Below are 17,807 nucleotides of genomic sequence, written 5' to 3' on the forward strand. Positions count from 1 at the left end.
ATGTTATGACGTCATGACACAATTGATGACACCACTTCCGCGGTCAGTGAACCCTCTTTTAAAACAACTAAAGGAAAGTTGTTGTTTTTATATAATTCAGGTTTGGTATTTCATTTCGATTATTTACAGACCGCAGTCATACAGCTGGAATATTGCTGAGTGCGGCGTTAAACAACAAACCAACCAACCAACCACTGTTGTCGGTTCTCTGTTGATAGGTTTGTCTGGTCCAGACTCGATTATTTACAGACCGCCGTCATACAGCTGGAATAATGCTGAGTGCGGCGTTAAACAACAAACCAACCAACCACTGTCGATTATTAGCTGTGAATATTTCCTTGGGAGACACACGAGGGTAATAATATCTTTATCACATGATGTTATGTTTAAGATGTAATGTCACTAACTGAAGACACGTTATGACTACATGTACAATGTTGGAGTGAACTGCCCCACATATCCTATAATGCCAAACGCTTTGCAACCCTGTTTGTTTTCAGATTAACCGATCTAATCTTTTGGGGGGCATTTGTCAATAGTTTATTGAGCAAGCAGACATTGCTTCGATGTTTCTGCTAGTATCTGCTTCATTTTCATTCAAGAGAGATGTCTTCATATAGAGATGTTATCGTGATAACTAGTTTATCTCATTGGTTTCTTTCGGTGGCACGGGCGGTCCAGGCGTCTAAGGCGCCGCGATTCGCTGTGCAGAGTTGCGTCCTTTGGGCACACAAGAAACCTATGATTGTGGGTTCGAATCCCGGTTCGCCCCGATTATGTTTCTAGGTTTGTCAGCACCATACCCGTGCTCGTGGGTTTCACTGAAGTGGTAAACGTCTGAGACCTGCATCACTTCGGGCTTTCCTCCCGCATTAAGCAGACACGCCGCGATATAACTGGAATAATGTTAAAAGCGTGTTAAACATTATACGAAGTACCCAATTTATCACATCGATGACACTAAACACTATACAAGAAAATATCTCCAGCCAACATCTCTCCGATGTCGGTTTTTCGTTATCCGTCGGACCTAAGCTGCGTGTTGATGCAAATATGATGAAGAAAAAGGCACACTGACTAATTACACTGATAGCATCCTCGGCTATATTAACTTCAACGTTATTCCAAATCGTTTCAGAACAGAACATGATGAACTATTAATCATAACGCATAGCTTCCCTCTTGACAATCGTTGACGTTTGCCATTATGGATTATAATAGAGTTTATACTTATATGTCTCAGGCGTATACAGTGATCAGACGCAGTTAATATCTATCGCATGACAGCCGTACAGGTCGTCTTTCTTCATATGACCCTAATATTACTACTCTCAGCTGATCAATTATGTCTCTAACTGTCTATTATCGTCAAGCAGGGGAAAAAATATATTGAGCAAAATATAATATTTAGGTATCTTTGTGAGTGAGTGAGTGAGTTGGGTTTAACTCCGCTTTTAACAGTATTCCAGTTATATCACGGCGTGTCAGCTTAATGTGGGAGGAAAGCCCGAGGTGATACGGGTATGGTGCTGACGTGCTCGTGGGTTTCACCGAAGTGGTAAACGTCTGAGACCTGCATCACTTCGGGCTTTCCTCCCACATTAAGCGGCGTAAAACCCAACTCACTCACTCGCTCACTTGTATGTTATTTGTTAATAAAGTGTAAATATGCGTCAGTGGTTTAGCATATTAATAGAGAAAATGTTTAAATGAGTGTTTTCTTTTGTGAACTATATATTAGTAATACTATGTATATATTCTGTTTCTTAATTAATTTGCATTTTTCTTTTTAATTTAATTATATTATTGTTATTTAAAAAAACGTAGTTTGGAGATTGTATATTAATGCGTACATTACATGATTTTATCTGCATAAAGAATATGAACGTGGACATGTAGGGCAATCTGAAAAATGTTATTACACTGATTAGGTTGGATTCCAAGACGGGAAATCTCGTAGACTTATCACACTGAGTATGAATACTGCTTTTAATAAATGCCATTCGGAATGCATATCAACATGAATATCATATCCATTTTATGACTTGATCGGGACGCTGTATTTATTTATTGACCGTAGGAGCAGAAGATTACCAATTATTAATAACACTAAAAAAGTAAAACTGACTTCTATTAAAAAGAAATAATGCAATTGTTCGAAACTTTGGAAAAAATTCTTTTAAATGTTCCTCGTCGTTGATGATATAAAGCTACGTGGACTTTGTTTCTTACTATGTAGGTCATGAAATAGATACACATGTTTCACCACCGCGCGGGTCATCTATATAGAAGAGCAGATTTTAAATGGCCATTTTAACGGCAATCAATACTATTATTGGTTGTCCCGGTATAAACTCCGTTATTAATTGTCCGGATTTTTAGCTGCAGAGTTTGCTGTGAACAGGGTTAAAGGGTAATAAAAGCGATAAAAACCTTTCCATAATCATAAACAATATCTTCTAAAAGCAGAGTCCATTGTACGATTCCGTCCATTGTACGATTCCGTCCATTGTACGATTCCTACATCATAAGCATGTGTTTTTGAATCACTATCGAAGAGTGATGACACCAGGTGTTCGCGAAAGGGTGAGAGTATACCCTTCTCAACCGGGGACACCCGTCGTAAACACATGCAGTGGCAAGTCAATGTGTTCACCATAAAAAATTAATAATATTCTGTTGACCTGGCCATTTGGAAACAAGCTTCTGATGAAAAAGATATGTTTGTTCGTGGCCTATAAGTTTAAATGCAGACCCATGCCCACGACATGTCAAAAACAGGTCAAACAGCCGATTCACCGCCGATCAAACATTCAGTCAATATGGTCATCATAACACGTCAGATGAAGCTCGGGGGCAGTGTTATGTTACAGATATTAATGTCATTATGCGATTCCCCGCGCAACAGGTTCGCTGTAGGGGGAATAGTCGTCAACGCCTCCTGCCGAGATCTGAATGATGTCAATATCACATACCGCAGACATCATCTGTCACTGTGATCATGCTAATAGCTGCCTGGTGTCTACTGGGCATTCACGTGACCCCTCATCTCATTCTGTATACAACGGGCTCCGAGAATTACCATAATGAATTACTGCGGGAATCGACGTGGAACCATTGTTTGGCTTGTATGGCTGTAAGGTACTCTCTAGATTCGCCCTGATTATGACCCTCGGATTGTCAAGGTGGATATAGGTTTTTGTAAAAGGGGGTCGCACTTAAAAAGGAAAAAAACTCTAGCATATATTTCGGGATGCAATTTGCGTCTGTTAGCTCAAATAAGTCAACTAGTTTTTCTAAAAGACATATTATCAATCTTTGGGGATATTGCGATCAGCATGTCCGTCCGTCTGTCCGCTGTCCGTTTTTTGTTGACTATTTCTTGTTGAAACTTGTTATACAGATTTGTCTAGTGTTGAACTGGTGCGTTTTAATGATTTTGGGAGTTTTTATTTATTTTATTTATTTGTTTTCACGAAGACAAGATGGATTTATACTTAAAATGAGGCTAATACAGCCAAACCCGTTGAATATTTCTTCATGAAACTTGCTTTACAGATCAGTCTAGTGGTGAACTGGTGCCTTTTCAGGATTTGGGATAGTCAGTTTTGTTAATTTTTGCTATGGTCGCATGACGATAAGTTGGACTTTACTGAAAATGAGACTCGTGCTCGTTTCCGGAGCAGAACTTAAAATGCGTCTTTATGAAGCTTGCTGTACAGATCAGTCTAATGGTGAGCTGGTGCCTTTTGATGATATAGGATATTGAAATTACTGAACAGCACTATTTTACTTATTGAATATATATTGAATGAATGTATAATCCACAGTCAGCAATATTCCAGCTATACCAAAGTGGTCTGTAATAAATCGAGAAGGAACCAGTGAGTGAAAGCATGAGCAGCAAAACCGCACCATCTGACACAATTCCGCCGAAAAGGGATGATGGGGTAGCAAGGTAGTAAATTCGTTGGACCATCACACAAAAGATCCGGGTTTTATTACCAACATGTTTATCGAGATGTTAGTGTTCTCTGGGCGGACGCTCAACCACTAGACCACGGAGGCGGTCGATTGTCTTAAGAGTCAAGTAAAAGGTAAATGGTGGATCGGGCTCTGTGTCATCATACCCCTTGGACTGAATCGTATATCATCCCGTCATTCGCTGGTTTGTCTGGTCCAGATTGGACCATTTTCAGTCCATTGTAATATTGCTGGAATAATGTTGTCTGCGGCGTGAATCAACATTCTCTCAATCACTAATGATGAATATGTTAAATGCATGTGTTCTAAATCGCTATTTTCCCCCGAAATGCAATATCATGAATTAAATAGGCCGTCAGGTGCACATTTAGCTTGCCTTTGCATGTGTTCTTGACGGGTACTACGGCGGTGTGGGATACGTTTACTTTTCACGAAAACCTGGTGTCATCACTATTTGATAGTGAACAATCATACGTAAACAAAATATGCACGTGCAATTTATGGCATTCGTAACTCGTGGTAGTGGCTATAAAAAGGCAAGCATAAGTCAATAATTTGTCATTCAATTGCCAAAAAAATTTCAAGTTCGAAAATGCCGACACTCAGCGCTGCCGATTGGAAATTCGCCACAGGACGTATCCAAAGAGGGAATTCGCAGTCGTCTGTTGCACGCTCTTTCAACGTCCACCACAGCACCATTTGCCGCCTTTGGGACCGATCAATTCCACTGCAGGCCGTCCGAGAACCGGCCGACCAAGAGTTATCACCCCTGCACAGGATCGCTACATTCGACTGTTCGCAATGCCACAGCTACGGAGACTGCAGGACGCATCCTTGGTTTGAGGAGGATATCGGACCAGACTGTCATGACACCATCTTCGCGAGGCTGGAGTCCGACCCAGAAGACCAGTTAATTATCGTCCCCGTTTTGCAACAGATCCATCGACAGCGACGCTTGAGTTTGTGGCATACCTTACAACCTTTGAATGAGAAACTTGAGACGAGTGTGGTTAAGCGATGAATCACGATTTCTTCTTCACCGGCGAGATGGAAGACAACGTGTTATCGTCGTCGAAATGAGCGTTGAATTCGGTGGCGGTAGTGTCATGGTGTGGGGGACCATATCCTACACCACGAGATCTGACTTGGTTGTGGTTCAGGGAAATTTGAAAGCAAATCGCTACATGAATCAAATTCTTCAACCTTACCTTCATCCAATCACTGACCGCCAGAGGGAGCTGTTTCAACAGGACAACGCTCCACCGCACACAGCTCATGTCACGGTAGACTACCTTCATAATGCCAACATCAACGCCTTGTCCTGGCCGTCGAGATCTCCAGATGTCAACCCAATCGAACACCTTTGGGATGAACTCGATCGACGTATACGTCAACGTCAGAACACGCCGCAGACACCCCCACAACTGGCCAACGCGTTACAAGCAGAATGGCGTAGAAATTCGACAGGACAGAATTCGTACACTTATCCAGTCAGTGCCGAGAAGATGCAGAGCCGTGATTGCTGCCCGGGGTGGTCAGACGAGACACTGAGTTCAGCTCAACCTCGTGGCCTTCTGTAACATGACAATGAAAAGTTTTCAATGCTTTTGTACAACCAGAACATGTGACTATCGAGCGCCAAACTTTCATATATCTATCTATGATATTTATTTAAATATGTCTACTTTATTAGGTTCAATAAATTTACTAAACATCTACCTGTGCGTTTCCTTTTTTGAAGCGTATAGTCAATTGAGTACAATAGAATCTGCTTTTAGCAGATAATTCTTATGATTATGGAAAGGGCTCTGTCGCTTTTATTGATGAACTCATCTCAGAGCCTAATGATCACAACCTCAAGTGCAAAACTAAAAGTAATAAAATTACCGAATTCAGCTGCATTACCAAATCGACGTTAAAGATATCCTGTTATTTATCTCTTAAGGATTCCACTTCACAAGCAGCTAATTCGTGGTGGTACAATTGTTTGATTGATTGACCCCTGTCAGTCGATTGCGCTTGCCAGCAAACAGACTCAGGAACGCTGTCGACCAAATTGTCCATTGGAATTGTACGACACACTGGGTTTGTAACGAGAACTCGCGAGATTTCTATAAGCCTAACAACCAAGAATCAATCTCAAATCACAAGACTGCTGTAAATGCCAGGAGACGTGACCGTTTTTTCCATGAGGGAAAATTTGATTACATGAATTGAGAGATGAAAATAAAGCGGTAGGTTTGTCTAAATAGTCTCGATAAGGATATTTCGATCCGAGCTTCCAATCGATTTAATTTTGTTGTACGTAAGCCACCATTGTAAAGATACGTGCCGGAGAGGGACGAAACTGTGGAGGTAATTGGACGCAGCGAGAAGCTGGTCGCAGACAAGGTGCCCCGCTGCCACCGCTGCTCTTTAATATAGACTATGTATTCTATGTTATAGCACGCCTCTGATCACTGATTGATTTGTAATACTACAAGATTGGTGATTATAGTTAGTCTGGATCCTGATAGGGGCACTCAGGAGGCTCAGAGCCTCCTGGAGGCTAACCTGAGGCACATCTTGAACACGCTCTAACCATCACTGTACCTAGGTGCATCATTCTGTACACGCCAGGCTTAACGTGACCTTTAACAAAGCGTCTGCGTGGAGTGACAGCATGCTGAGTATATTTATACAAGATGAGTTCACCTCGGCCATTTACATTCTTTAATCAAATATTAAAAAGATATTCTTACTATTGGCAAAATGTATTAGTAAAGTATTACTTTGAAATACCCGATATGCAGGAACCACTATAGGGTGATTGACCATATATTATTTAACATACATGTTATATATATATATGCGTCTGTTACTTCTGCTTAACAATTTAGCAAAATGGAAACATTAAAAATAACTTCAGTCCTTTTTTGCTGTTGTAAACCGGATGATATCACTCATAACACATAACAGTAAGACCAGAGAGAGACAGAGAGATATTGTGATGGACAATGTTTGTTTGACTTATAAGCCATTTTACATGCTGAGTCTGATAACTATTTCTGGCGTGCTTACAGTCGTCAGAAGCAGTTATTTTTTTCTTTTATTACCCATCATAATAGAAAAAGCACTGTTCAGAACAACTTCAAAACCCTTTCATAGGGAGAGATAAAAATCGATTCGATAACTGTGTATACATCTCCAAGACCAACCCTGTATACGAAATGACTAGTGGGTTATAAAGTTTAAAACATATCGATCGAGTTTTGTAAAACTGTGAGTTTGTAGAGCACCATTTATTATTCGTGTGAGACTTTTTATATACAACTATGAGCATTGATTTACTTATCTTAGAAAACTGTTTGTCATGTCAAATGAAATTTGTAAAATTACCATGAAGTGAATGCATTGAATCCTCCCTGGATGCGGGTGAATACAAAGCTATGTTACGAGCTCATATTCATGTTTGTTTGGTACCGACCATTTGTTATAACTATTCTGGGGGCTAAATATTACCTTAAGAAAAACACCTTGCCAATCTCATTAAAATCAGATCTTAGTTCTCTACCGCTAAACAAAGATCTGAGGACATCCCATTACGGGTCACGTCAGACCGACCTTGCGCGAAATTTGACCGACCAATTGAATGACCAATCAGAAGGCAGCTTTCAAAAATTTGAAACCTGAACAAAAGAACATTCTGGAATGGCTAATAGATGGTCTAGATTGTATGGATTCACTCGTTAAACCCGTAACTATCGTTCGGAGTTAAAGTTTTCGAGGTTGCATGTTTAGAAATCACATTCCGACTGTCACTTTCATAATCTGGTAAGCGATGCTCTGATTGGTCGGATGAAAGGTCGTTCTGACGTGACCCGCAGTGGGATGTCCTCAGATCTTTGTAGCGAGAACTAATCTGATTTTAATGAGATTGAATACCTTGCACACCTCTTTTCTGCAACGGTCTAAAGCATTTGAGGTTTTTTCAAGATTTTTTACAGCTCAATTGAGAAGGTTATGGATTCTGTATCTGAAAACCATGTGATTGATGTCATGAGCAACATTTCGGGTACGAAGGGCATTGTGCCAAATCACGTGTGGAACTCGGTCCTAGTACTAGTCCCTCTTGCCAATGTTGTCGCTCATTGTACCTTCAATGCGCACGCACAGAATAGGCGGGAAATATTCAGAATTGAAGACATGAGCCATCTGTTCACATGAAAGGCCTGGTATGTGAAACGAAATATCTGTCTGTCTGCATGATGGTATGACTGATTTCGGTGTATCATTCTTTCCAGTTATCATCAATCAAAATCTCTTGAAAAACAGACGCAGAAAATTAAGTGATGTATTGATATTATCATGGACATTATATCCACCGAATAACTGGACAGGCAAACATTCTTATATCCCAGTAAACATTACTCTGAAGACGTCCAACTAAATTATAAGGTTGTGAAAAGTCATGTAAATGTTTCTGCTCATCGTGCTGGTTATTCAAAACATGGGGAGTACAGATGGCCATGGCGTCTAAGGCACTTTCTGTTCTCTACTAATACTACTTTTGCCATAAATAAGGTGACATAAATAGATGTGGAGAGTTGCGCCCCTTGGCCGTGCCAGAAACCTATGATCGTGGGCTCGAATCCCAATTCCCCGATGATGTTTCGATTTGTCAGCGCAAAACCCGTGTTTGTGTGTTTCACCAAAGTTGTGAACGTCTAAGACCTGCTTAGCTTGATATCTTACGATGACATGCATCAAGCAAGTCAGCAAGCCTGACCACCTTATCCCGTTAGTCGCCTCTTACGTCAGGCACAGTCACCTTTTCCAGCAAGCATGGGTTGCTGAAGACCTATTCTAACCCGGATCTTCATGGGTGTTACTCCAAGTGAAGCTGACACGCCGTGTTATTACTGAGGTACCACCCATGCAAAGCGGCGTTAGACCAAACTCACGCACTCACTCACTAACGCACTTACACCCACACACCCACTCAGTCGCGTACTGACGTACTCATTCTCACCTTGTCTTGTGAACAATGTTTATTCATAACGATCAATATAAACTGACGTCCAAAAGAAACTTTACCAGAGTTTGAAATCACTCTTGCTCAAAAACAACAAAACATACATGCATGAAGTAAAGTGTATTGAGAAGATCAATATATCAACATAATCAACACTGAAAATGACAATCATACCGCGACCGAGAATGACGTCAGAGGCCCCCAAAGTTGGGTGTGGTACAAAACTCGAGCTTTCAGAATCATTGACAATAGGCAGAGTACATAAACAATCGCTCACGTTCAATAACAAGTCATTAGTAGCGTGTGTGACCACCAAATGCCTCAATACACGCAAAAACTCTTCGTCGCACAGAAAAAGTCAGTCGTCTGATGAGGTCACGTGGGATTTGACGCCATTCTTCTTGGAGGGCCAAGATCAGTTCTTGCCGGTTGGCTGGAGAGTGTGGTAGTTGTCGAACACGACGATCCATCAAGCCACGGCAGGGCGTTGACGTTGTTGGCTGCGAGGAAGTTAGTGACAATTCTGGCTGTATGGGCTCGAGCGTTGTCATGCTAATAAATGACACCACGTGGCTGCTGCTGGAGAAATGGTAGGACAACTGGACGAAGAATGTTATCCATGTAACGCTGAGCTGTCAAGTTTCCGTCAACGATGACAAGCGGTGTCCTCTCCTGCCCACAGATCCCTCCCCACACCATGACACTCCCTCCACCATATGGTACGACCTCCTGCACGCAACACGCCGCCGTTCGTTCACCCCTTCGGCGGTAAACACGTTGTCTTCCGTCAGCCCTAAACATACAGAATCGACTTTCGTCAGTGAAGAAAACCCTCTGCCAGTCACGTCGTTGCCAACGTCATACAGTCCGGGCCCATCTCAATCGCAGGCGACGATGTTGCGCTGTCAATAGCTGTCCTCTGTATGGTCTAAAAGCCCTGATTCCATGAGCCCTGAGTCTCCTGGCCACTCTCTGGCTACTAACCCTGTGACCTAAGGCATTTGTCGCCGATGACGTCACTGTCAGGAAGCGATTTCGGAGGTGCAAGGTACGCAAGTACCGGTCATCATGGGGCGTTGTCACCCTGGGTCTGCCTGTTCTTGGCCTGTCAGCGGTCCGCCCTGTCTGTCTGTAACGTTGCATCAAGTTGGTAACGGCAACACGGGAGCAACCGAAGGTTCGTGCAATATGGGCGTGGGTGGCTCCCATCTGTACCATACCCAAGGCTCGTTCACGTTGTTCGACTGTGAGTCGTGGCATTTCTTTTGTGTTTTTTTATCACTGTGGATGTCTGACTTGCCGTTGCAATCGTTTTATACCCTAACCGGCACGTGCATTTGCAGTTGTCCGTGGTGCACGTGTTTTTCACTTTTTCGCGTGTTATCTCGCAAACATGTAACAGACGATTAACATTTTCTGCATACACTATTGTTGTATTTAGGTTATGTGTTTTAGATAGACTTCATCGGAAAACAAATTATAGTTTGACTGAAATTTATATTTTCAGTTGGTAAAGTTTCTTTTGGACGTCAGTTTATTTTGGAATTGCCCTGAACAAACTCCGGGGTGTTTTAGTAGCTTTCATATTAATGTCACTTGGGTCCCCTCGAACATATTCCAGATTCCGCTAACTGCATAATATTTGATAGAGACGAGCCGGGTGATATTAATGTTAAAATTGTCCGGAGTGTAAAGACAGAGTTGTTTGGGTTTTTTCGCAAACCATGGTTGCTTACGATTTTGATTTAGTTTTCTGCCAATTTAGAAAAAATAATGAAACATTTTCTTGGAAACACATCCCCTTTTCCCACGTTTTTTGTGGGGGTTTTTACCGCAAGGGTTCTGAGATGTATTTTTCTAATGCTTTAACTTGACAGGCTTATGCAGATGTGTTACCTCGCCTCCCATGTAGATATGCGGGGGAAATGAATTGTGGCATGCTGGCATCTCCTTCACTGCCTCGTTAAAGACACGATTGGTTCCATGGAGTAACGATCACGTTGTCCTCGTCAGGAATGCTTATCTCAAAGGGGAATGGTGCTCCAGAATGCGTACGTCAATTTTTTCATGACATTTGTTCGTTGACAGTATGAGGCGAATGGAGTTTTTAGGTTACCTCTTTTCTGTTTTGGATTTTATGTAGGTTTTTTTATGGAAGATTACAGAACCTTGCGATCAACCCACTCTATCCCCTGAGGCGTTTTGACCAGTCTTTCAAAATTAAATCACGGCGTTAAGAACAGCCTGATGTGGGATATATCCCTGAAGTGATGCGGGTCTTAGGCGTTTACCGTTAGGCGCTTGTCGTAAGAGGCGACCATGCTTGTCGTAAGAGGCGACTATGCTTGTCGTAAGAGGCGACTATGCTTGTCGTAAGAGGCGATCATGCTTGTCGTAAGAGGCGACCATGCTTGTCGTAAGAGGCGACTTTGCTTGTCGTTAGAGGTGACTAACCGGATCAGGTGGTCAGGCTCGCTCACTTGGTTGATTCATGTCATCGTATCCCAATTGCGTTGACCAGTGCTCATGGCGTCAATCACTGGATTGTCAGGTTTCAGACTCGATTATTTACAGACCGCCGTCATATGGGTTGAATATTGCTGAGTGCGGCGTTAAACAACAAACATACAAACAAACAAACAAAACATAAGGAGGGCGAACCGGATTCGAACACGCGATCACTGGTTTCTGGCATACCTAAGGGACGCAACTCTACACAGCGAATTGTGGTACCTTCGACGACGGGGCCAGCCATGGACCTGTTTGCAATACCAAACAAGACATGGTCATCGCTATCGCCATGGCAACACGTAACATGATATGCTCTATCACCATAGCAACACAAGACATAATCTTCCCTTTCACCATGGCAACACAAGACATAATCTTCCCTTTCACCATAGCAACACAAGACATGATCTTTTCTTTTACCACAGCAACACACACCAGTCCCCTGTTAGTATGGAATATATCACAATTATCCAGTGCCGTGATTCTTAACACGATTGAAGGACTTCCCAGCATTAAAAAACATCTCACAGACAGAATACTGTCCTCGGTAATCTTATTACGTGGTTTAAAAACACGAAACCTCAGCAGGAAACGAAACTAATGTCATCAATCCCTTACTTTTGCAACACCTGTCCCATACGATTAACACATAGAAAGATGAATTCCCTTCTGTCGGGAAATCTAGAAACCCAATAGGGTTTACAGTGTATGTGTCTGTCACCAAAAAATAAATTTAGTTCAATCTTAAGGCGATGCTTCTTACACAGAATTCAGCTTCGTGTGGTATGAGGCAATGGGTCTTGATACACTCATCCTGAGGGATATACACAGTGGGCCGGCAGAGTCGATGGTTGTTACGTCAGCAGCAGCGAGGAACTGACAGTAGCTTAGTGTTATAGGAAATTAGCGCTGAAAATGTCAGAGTAAAATGAATATTGTAGAAAAAATACCTCTAAAAATAGAGAGACTTAAAAAATACTGATTTTCTTAATTTTACTGGTTGTACATAGCGAGAAATATTTTTCGGTCATTTTTTCCTCGTCCTTGAAACGCAAAGAACTATTTTCCCACTATATTGTGGCTATCTACAAAATGAAGATGGTCGTTATCGCCTTATTTGATATTCAAATTTCAATTTCAATTCATTGTACTGATTTTCGTTACTTGAAAAGGCTTGTTCAGTTCTCGAGGAGTACAATCTACTTACATCCGTGTCTGTTTAAAAAATCAGTCAGCTTTTCTATAACTATAGTAAACTAAAGGTTCTTATTATCTCATAGCAATCACATTCGTGGCTCAATAGTCTTAGCGGCCGCAACTTGCCATGAAGAGTTGCATCCCTTAGCCGTGCCAGGGTCACAGTCCCTATCAAAGCAGGTTTCATCAAACACACGTCTACAACCTCGTAAAGCTTAAGGAATATAACCGAAATAGTGTTCCAAGTGGCAGTAACCCTACACACTCCCTCGCTCTCTCATAGCATGTGCGGGGGCACGGGTGGCCCAGTCGTCTAAGGCGCCGCGATTCGCTGTGCAGAGTTGCGATCCTTGGGCACGCCAGAAACCTATGATTGTGGGTTCGAATCCCGGTTCGCCCCGATTATGTTTCTAGGTTTGTCAGCACCATACCCGTGCTCGTGGGTTTCACTGAAGTGGTAAACGTCTGAGACCTGCATCACTTCGGGCTTTCATCCCACATTAAGCTGATTCGCCGTGATATGACTGGAAAACTGTTAAAAGCGGCGTTAAACCCAACTCACTCACTCACTCATAGCATGTGCTTGCTTCTGCCGAATTTGTATCTTTACAACTCCTTGTTTGCTTCTAGATAATGCCTGGCAGAGTGGAGTGCGTCGACCTACCCGTGACCTTGGAGACAATGAAGTGCCAGACAAAGGTACCCTATGTTTTGTAAATATCTCTCGTACTCTTCTGTAGAGGAGTCGGGAATCGAACCATATACCTTCTGATCAGGAAGGGCGTTGTTACATCATGGTCAAGTAGATTACCACCATAGGTTCGAACCCACTGGGGATTCAGAGTTAATATGTATCTGTAAATGCATATTTATGGTTATATTTATATTTATGGTTTTTATGGTTTTATTTAAAGTCCCATGTCGCCGCACACTAGATCTCCAGTGCCCAGGATTGTCTCGCTGTAGTGTTTACAGAACAGACTGGGTCCATTGCTCTCTGCTTGTCTCCATATGATGTTTCAACATTAGACAAGATAACAGTGCCCTATTCTTGTCTCACCATTGTATTTCAGTAGCAGAACAGCAGGAGTAGTGCCCATGCTTGTCTCCCCATTGTATTTCAGTAGCATAACGGCGGGAGTAGTGCCCATGCTTGTCGCACCATTGTATTTCAGCAGCAGAACAGCAGGAGTAGTGCCCATGCTTGTCCCACCATTGTATGTCAGTAGCAGAACAGCAGGAGTAGTGCCCATGCTTGTCTCCCCATTGTATTTCAGTAGCAGAACAGCAGGAGTAGTGCCCATGCTTGTCTCCCCATTGTATTTCAGTAGCAGAACAGCAGGAGTAGTGCCCATGCTTGGCCCACCATTGTATTTCAGTAGCAGAACGGCTGGAGTAGTGCCCATGCTTGTCTCCCCATTGTATTTCAGTAGCAGAACGGCGGGAGTAGTGCCCATGCTTGACTCCCCATTGTATTTCAGCAGCAGAACAGCAGGAGTAGTGCCCATGCTTGTCCCACCATTGTATTTCAGTAGCGGAACAACAGGAGTAGTGCCCATGCTTGTCCCACCATTGTATTTCAGTAGCACAACAACAGGAGTAGTGCCCATGCTTGTCCCACCATTGTATTTCAGTAGCAGAACAGCAGGAGTAGTGCCCATGCTTGTCTCCCCATTGTATTTCAGTAGCAGAACAGCAGGAGTAGTGCCCATGCTTGTCTCCCGAATTGTATTTCAGCAGCAGAACGGCTGGAGTAGTGCCCATGCTTGTCTCCCCATTGTATTTCAGTAGCAGAACAACAGGAGTAGTGCCCATGCTTGTCTCCCCATTGTATTTCAGCAGCAGAACGGCGGGAGTAGTGCCCATGCTTGTCTCCCCATTGTATTTCAGTAGCAGAACGGCAGGAGTAGTGCCCATGCTTGTCTCCCCATTGTATTTCAGCAGCAGAACGGCGGGAGTAGTGCCCATGCTTGTCTCCCCATTGTATTTCAGTAGCAGAACGGCGGGAGTAGTGCCAATGCTTGTCTCCCCATTGTATTTCAGTAGCAGAACGGCGGGAGTAGTGCCCATGCTTGTCTCCCCATTGTATTTCAGTAGCAGAACAACAGGAGTAGTGTCAATGCTTGTCTCCCCATTGTATTTCAGTAGCAGAACAGCAGGAGTAGTGCCCATGCTTGTCTCCCCATTGTATTTCAGTAGCAGAACAGCAGGAGTAGTGCCCATGCTTGTCTCCCCATTGTATTTCAGTAGCAGAACAACAGGAGTAGTGCCAATGCTTCTCTCCCCATTGTATTTCAGTAGCAGAACAACAGGAGTAGTGTCAATGCTTGTCTCCCCATTGTATTTCAGTAGCAGAACGGCAGGAGTAGTGCCCATGCTTGTCCCACCATTGTATTTCAGCAGCAGAAAAACAGGAGTAGTGCCCATGCTTGTCTCCCCATTGTATTTCCAGGACAGAGAAGGTCCCCAGTGTATTTATGATGGCTTCGAGGCAAACTTCAAACTCACAAAATCTGATTTAATTAAGGATTTGGTGGTCCCAAAGAGCAATGGCACGATATCATCCACTGGATTATATACAGAGATGATATGGCTAGAACATCTCTCCTGCTCTCTCTCTCTCTCTCCCTGGTCCACTTCTTTTCATGTTTCCTGAATAGAACAAAAATGCTGGATGCAGTTTTGTCGTTTATTAATAGACCATTCGTTACTGCAGCTACGAGAATACTTGGCTCTGAGAGAGCTTAGTGGTTTGGAAGAATACTTGACCGAAAGGAAATTGCAGGTCATTTGAGAGTTTTAGCTGGTATTTTAGCTGGAATTGTCCAAATGATCGTTGAAGGGTCTTTATCTGTCTGAGTCTACGTCATGCAATGATTGTCTGGCTTCACTGTGTTGTTGAATGCATTCCAATTTCATTTAGCCATAACGAGGCTCAAGGGACGGCCATCTTGAAACACCGACGTCAGCGTTCTTTGGGTTGGCCTGTTCTCGCGTTTTCTCGGGGCAGGCTCATAGCTAGGCTTCCGACTTCTGTAATTACTTTTGTGTAGGACTGCAATGAAAACATTGTTGCTTAGGATTCGTGCCAGTTAATAATAATGTGTATCTGTTCGATCGGTGGTTCGAATCCCTGGCCGCGGCTAGTAGGAGGTATAATGTGTTGGGTTGGGTTCTAAAGTACTTTTGTATCCATTATTAAAACTGCGGCATGGTATCTCAGCTGGCTGACAGTGCATGACCGACTGAACGAGGACAGGCAAACACACACACATGTGCATGCACTTCGTTTTATAAATGAATAAATCTTGAACGCAACGATAAACCCCACCTCACCCTCATCCTCATCCTCACAGCCAACTTAAACCTCACCTCACCACTTCATCACCTCACCTCGACGTAGGGGTTGCCTAGGGGTTAAAGCGTTCGCTCGTCACGCCTTAGACCCGGGTTCGATACGCCACATGGGTACAATGTGTGAAGCCCATTTCTGATGTCCCCCGCATCACATCACATCACATCACATCACATCACATCACATCACATCACATTATTATCACATCACAAATTATTTCACTCGTTTTAAATATCAGCAAATTTCTTTCACAGGTATTTTAAGAATAAACTTCAACAGAATACACAACGACCCTTTTCTTCTTTTGTGATACGGTTACATTAAATTATCTATCTAGTTAACAGCTCTTAATACAGACTAGCGAGAATCCGTGATGAGGAACTGAACCATGAATAATACAGCAGCAGTTTAAACTTAATTTCGAGTAAGTCTTTGATACTGTAATCAGAAGTAAACTCCATCGACATTGAGTGTACGTGTGAGCTGCATCAATCGTTGGAGTATTTTAATCTGCCCCCAGTTTCTTATGTACACAGCTGGGTCTGTGTACAGTTGTGACGTGTGTACAGTTTTAAAGTTTTACAGTTGAAACGTGTGTACATTCTTAACGTTTTGGCGTATTCATGGTTGGAGGGTTATGACATGTGCACAGTTGTCACGTGTGGAGGGTTATGACGTGTTTTCAGTTGACACTTGTGGAGGGTTATGACGTATGTACAGTTGTCACGTGTGGAGGGTTATGACGTGTGTACAGTTGTCACGTGTGGAGGGTTATGACGTGTGCACAGTTGTCACGTGTGTAGGGTTATGACGTGCGTACAGCTGTCACGTGTGGAGGGTTTTGACGTATGTCCAGTTGTCACGTGTGGAGGGTTAGGAAGTGTGTACAGCTGTCTCGTATGGATGGTTATGACGTGTGTACAGTTGTCACATGCGGAGGGTTAAAACGTATGTACAGTTGTCACATGTGGAGGGTTATGACGTGTGTACAGTTGTCACGTGTGGAGTGTTATGACGTGTGTACAGTTGTCACATGTGGAGGGTTATAACGTATGTACAGTTGTCACGTGTGGGGGGTTATGACGTGTGTACAGTTGTCACGTGTGGAGGGTTATGACGTGTGTACAGTTGTCACATGTGGAGGCATATTACGTATTTACAGTTGACACGTGTGGAGGGTTAAGATGTGTTGACAGTTGTCGCGTGTGGAGGGTTTGGACGTGTGTATAGTTTTCACGTGTGGAGGGTTATGAAGATTGTAAAGTTGTCAAATGTGAGGGTGATGACGTGTGTACAGCTGTCACGTGTGAAAGTTATGACGTATGTACAATCATGACGTGTGTACTCTTACGACGTGTGTAAAATCGCAATCGCTGTTCACTTGCACAATGGCTCCGGATATACGGTTCTGACGTTGTAGCCTCTCACCACAACGCCACAGACCACAGTAACCAGCGCTTTTATAGCCACAAAAATACCTCCAAGCATTTCACCGTAGATGCAATAAAAGCCATGGAATAAATTGATAGGTTCCACAGAGACCAACTCTCACCCCAACCCTCGCGGTACGTTCCACCATGGCCAAAGGGCTTCGGCGTCCCACCAACTTGGTCACTGAAGGAACAACGCTTAATTGCGTGTTTCTTGGATGGCTTAATAAGCGTCTCGTACGGAAGCCCAAGGGCAGATGAGCCATGTACGATTCTATCTTATTCATCCTGTACATTCCAGCCTTCATTACAAGAA

The 17,807-nt window shown here is 43.1% G+C and overlaps 1 protein-coding gene across 1 annotated transcript in view; it reads left to right on the plus strand.

The window, feature by feature from the left end:
- The window catches only part of LOC124130853, a 168,153-nt gene that overhangs the window by 78,729 nt on the left and 71,617 nt on the right, over nt 1-17,807 (plus strand). Inside the window, exon 2 of the mRNA XM_046493888.2 lies at nt 13,337-13,405. Coding sequence (XP_046349844.1) covers nt 13,337-13,405 — 69 coding nt within the window. The remainder of the gene's footprint in view (nt 1-13,336; nt 13,406-17,807) is intronic.

The sequence above is a fragment of the Haliotis rufescens genome, unplaced genomic scaffold, assembly GCF_023055435.1.
Source record: "Haliotis rufescens isolate VD_foot unplaced genomic scaffold, xgHalRufe1.0.p SCAF_10, whole genome shotgun sequence".
NCBI classification, from domain to species: Eukaryota; Metazoa; Mollusca; class Gastropoda; order Lepetellida; family Haliotidae; genus Haliotis; species Haliotis rufescens.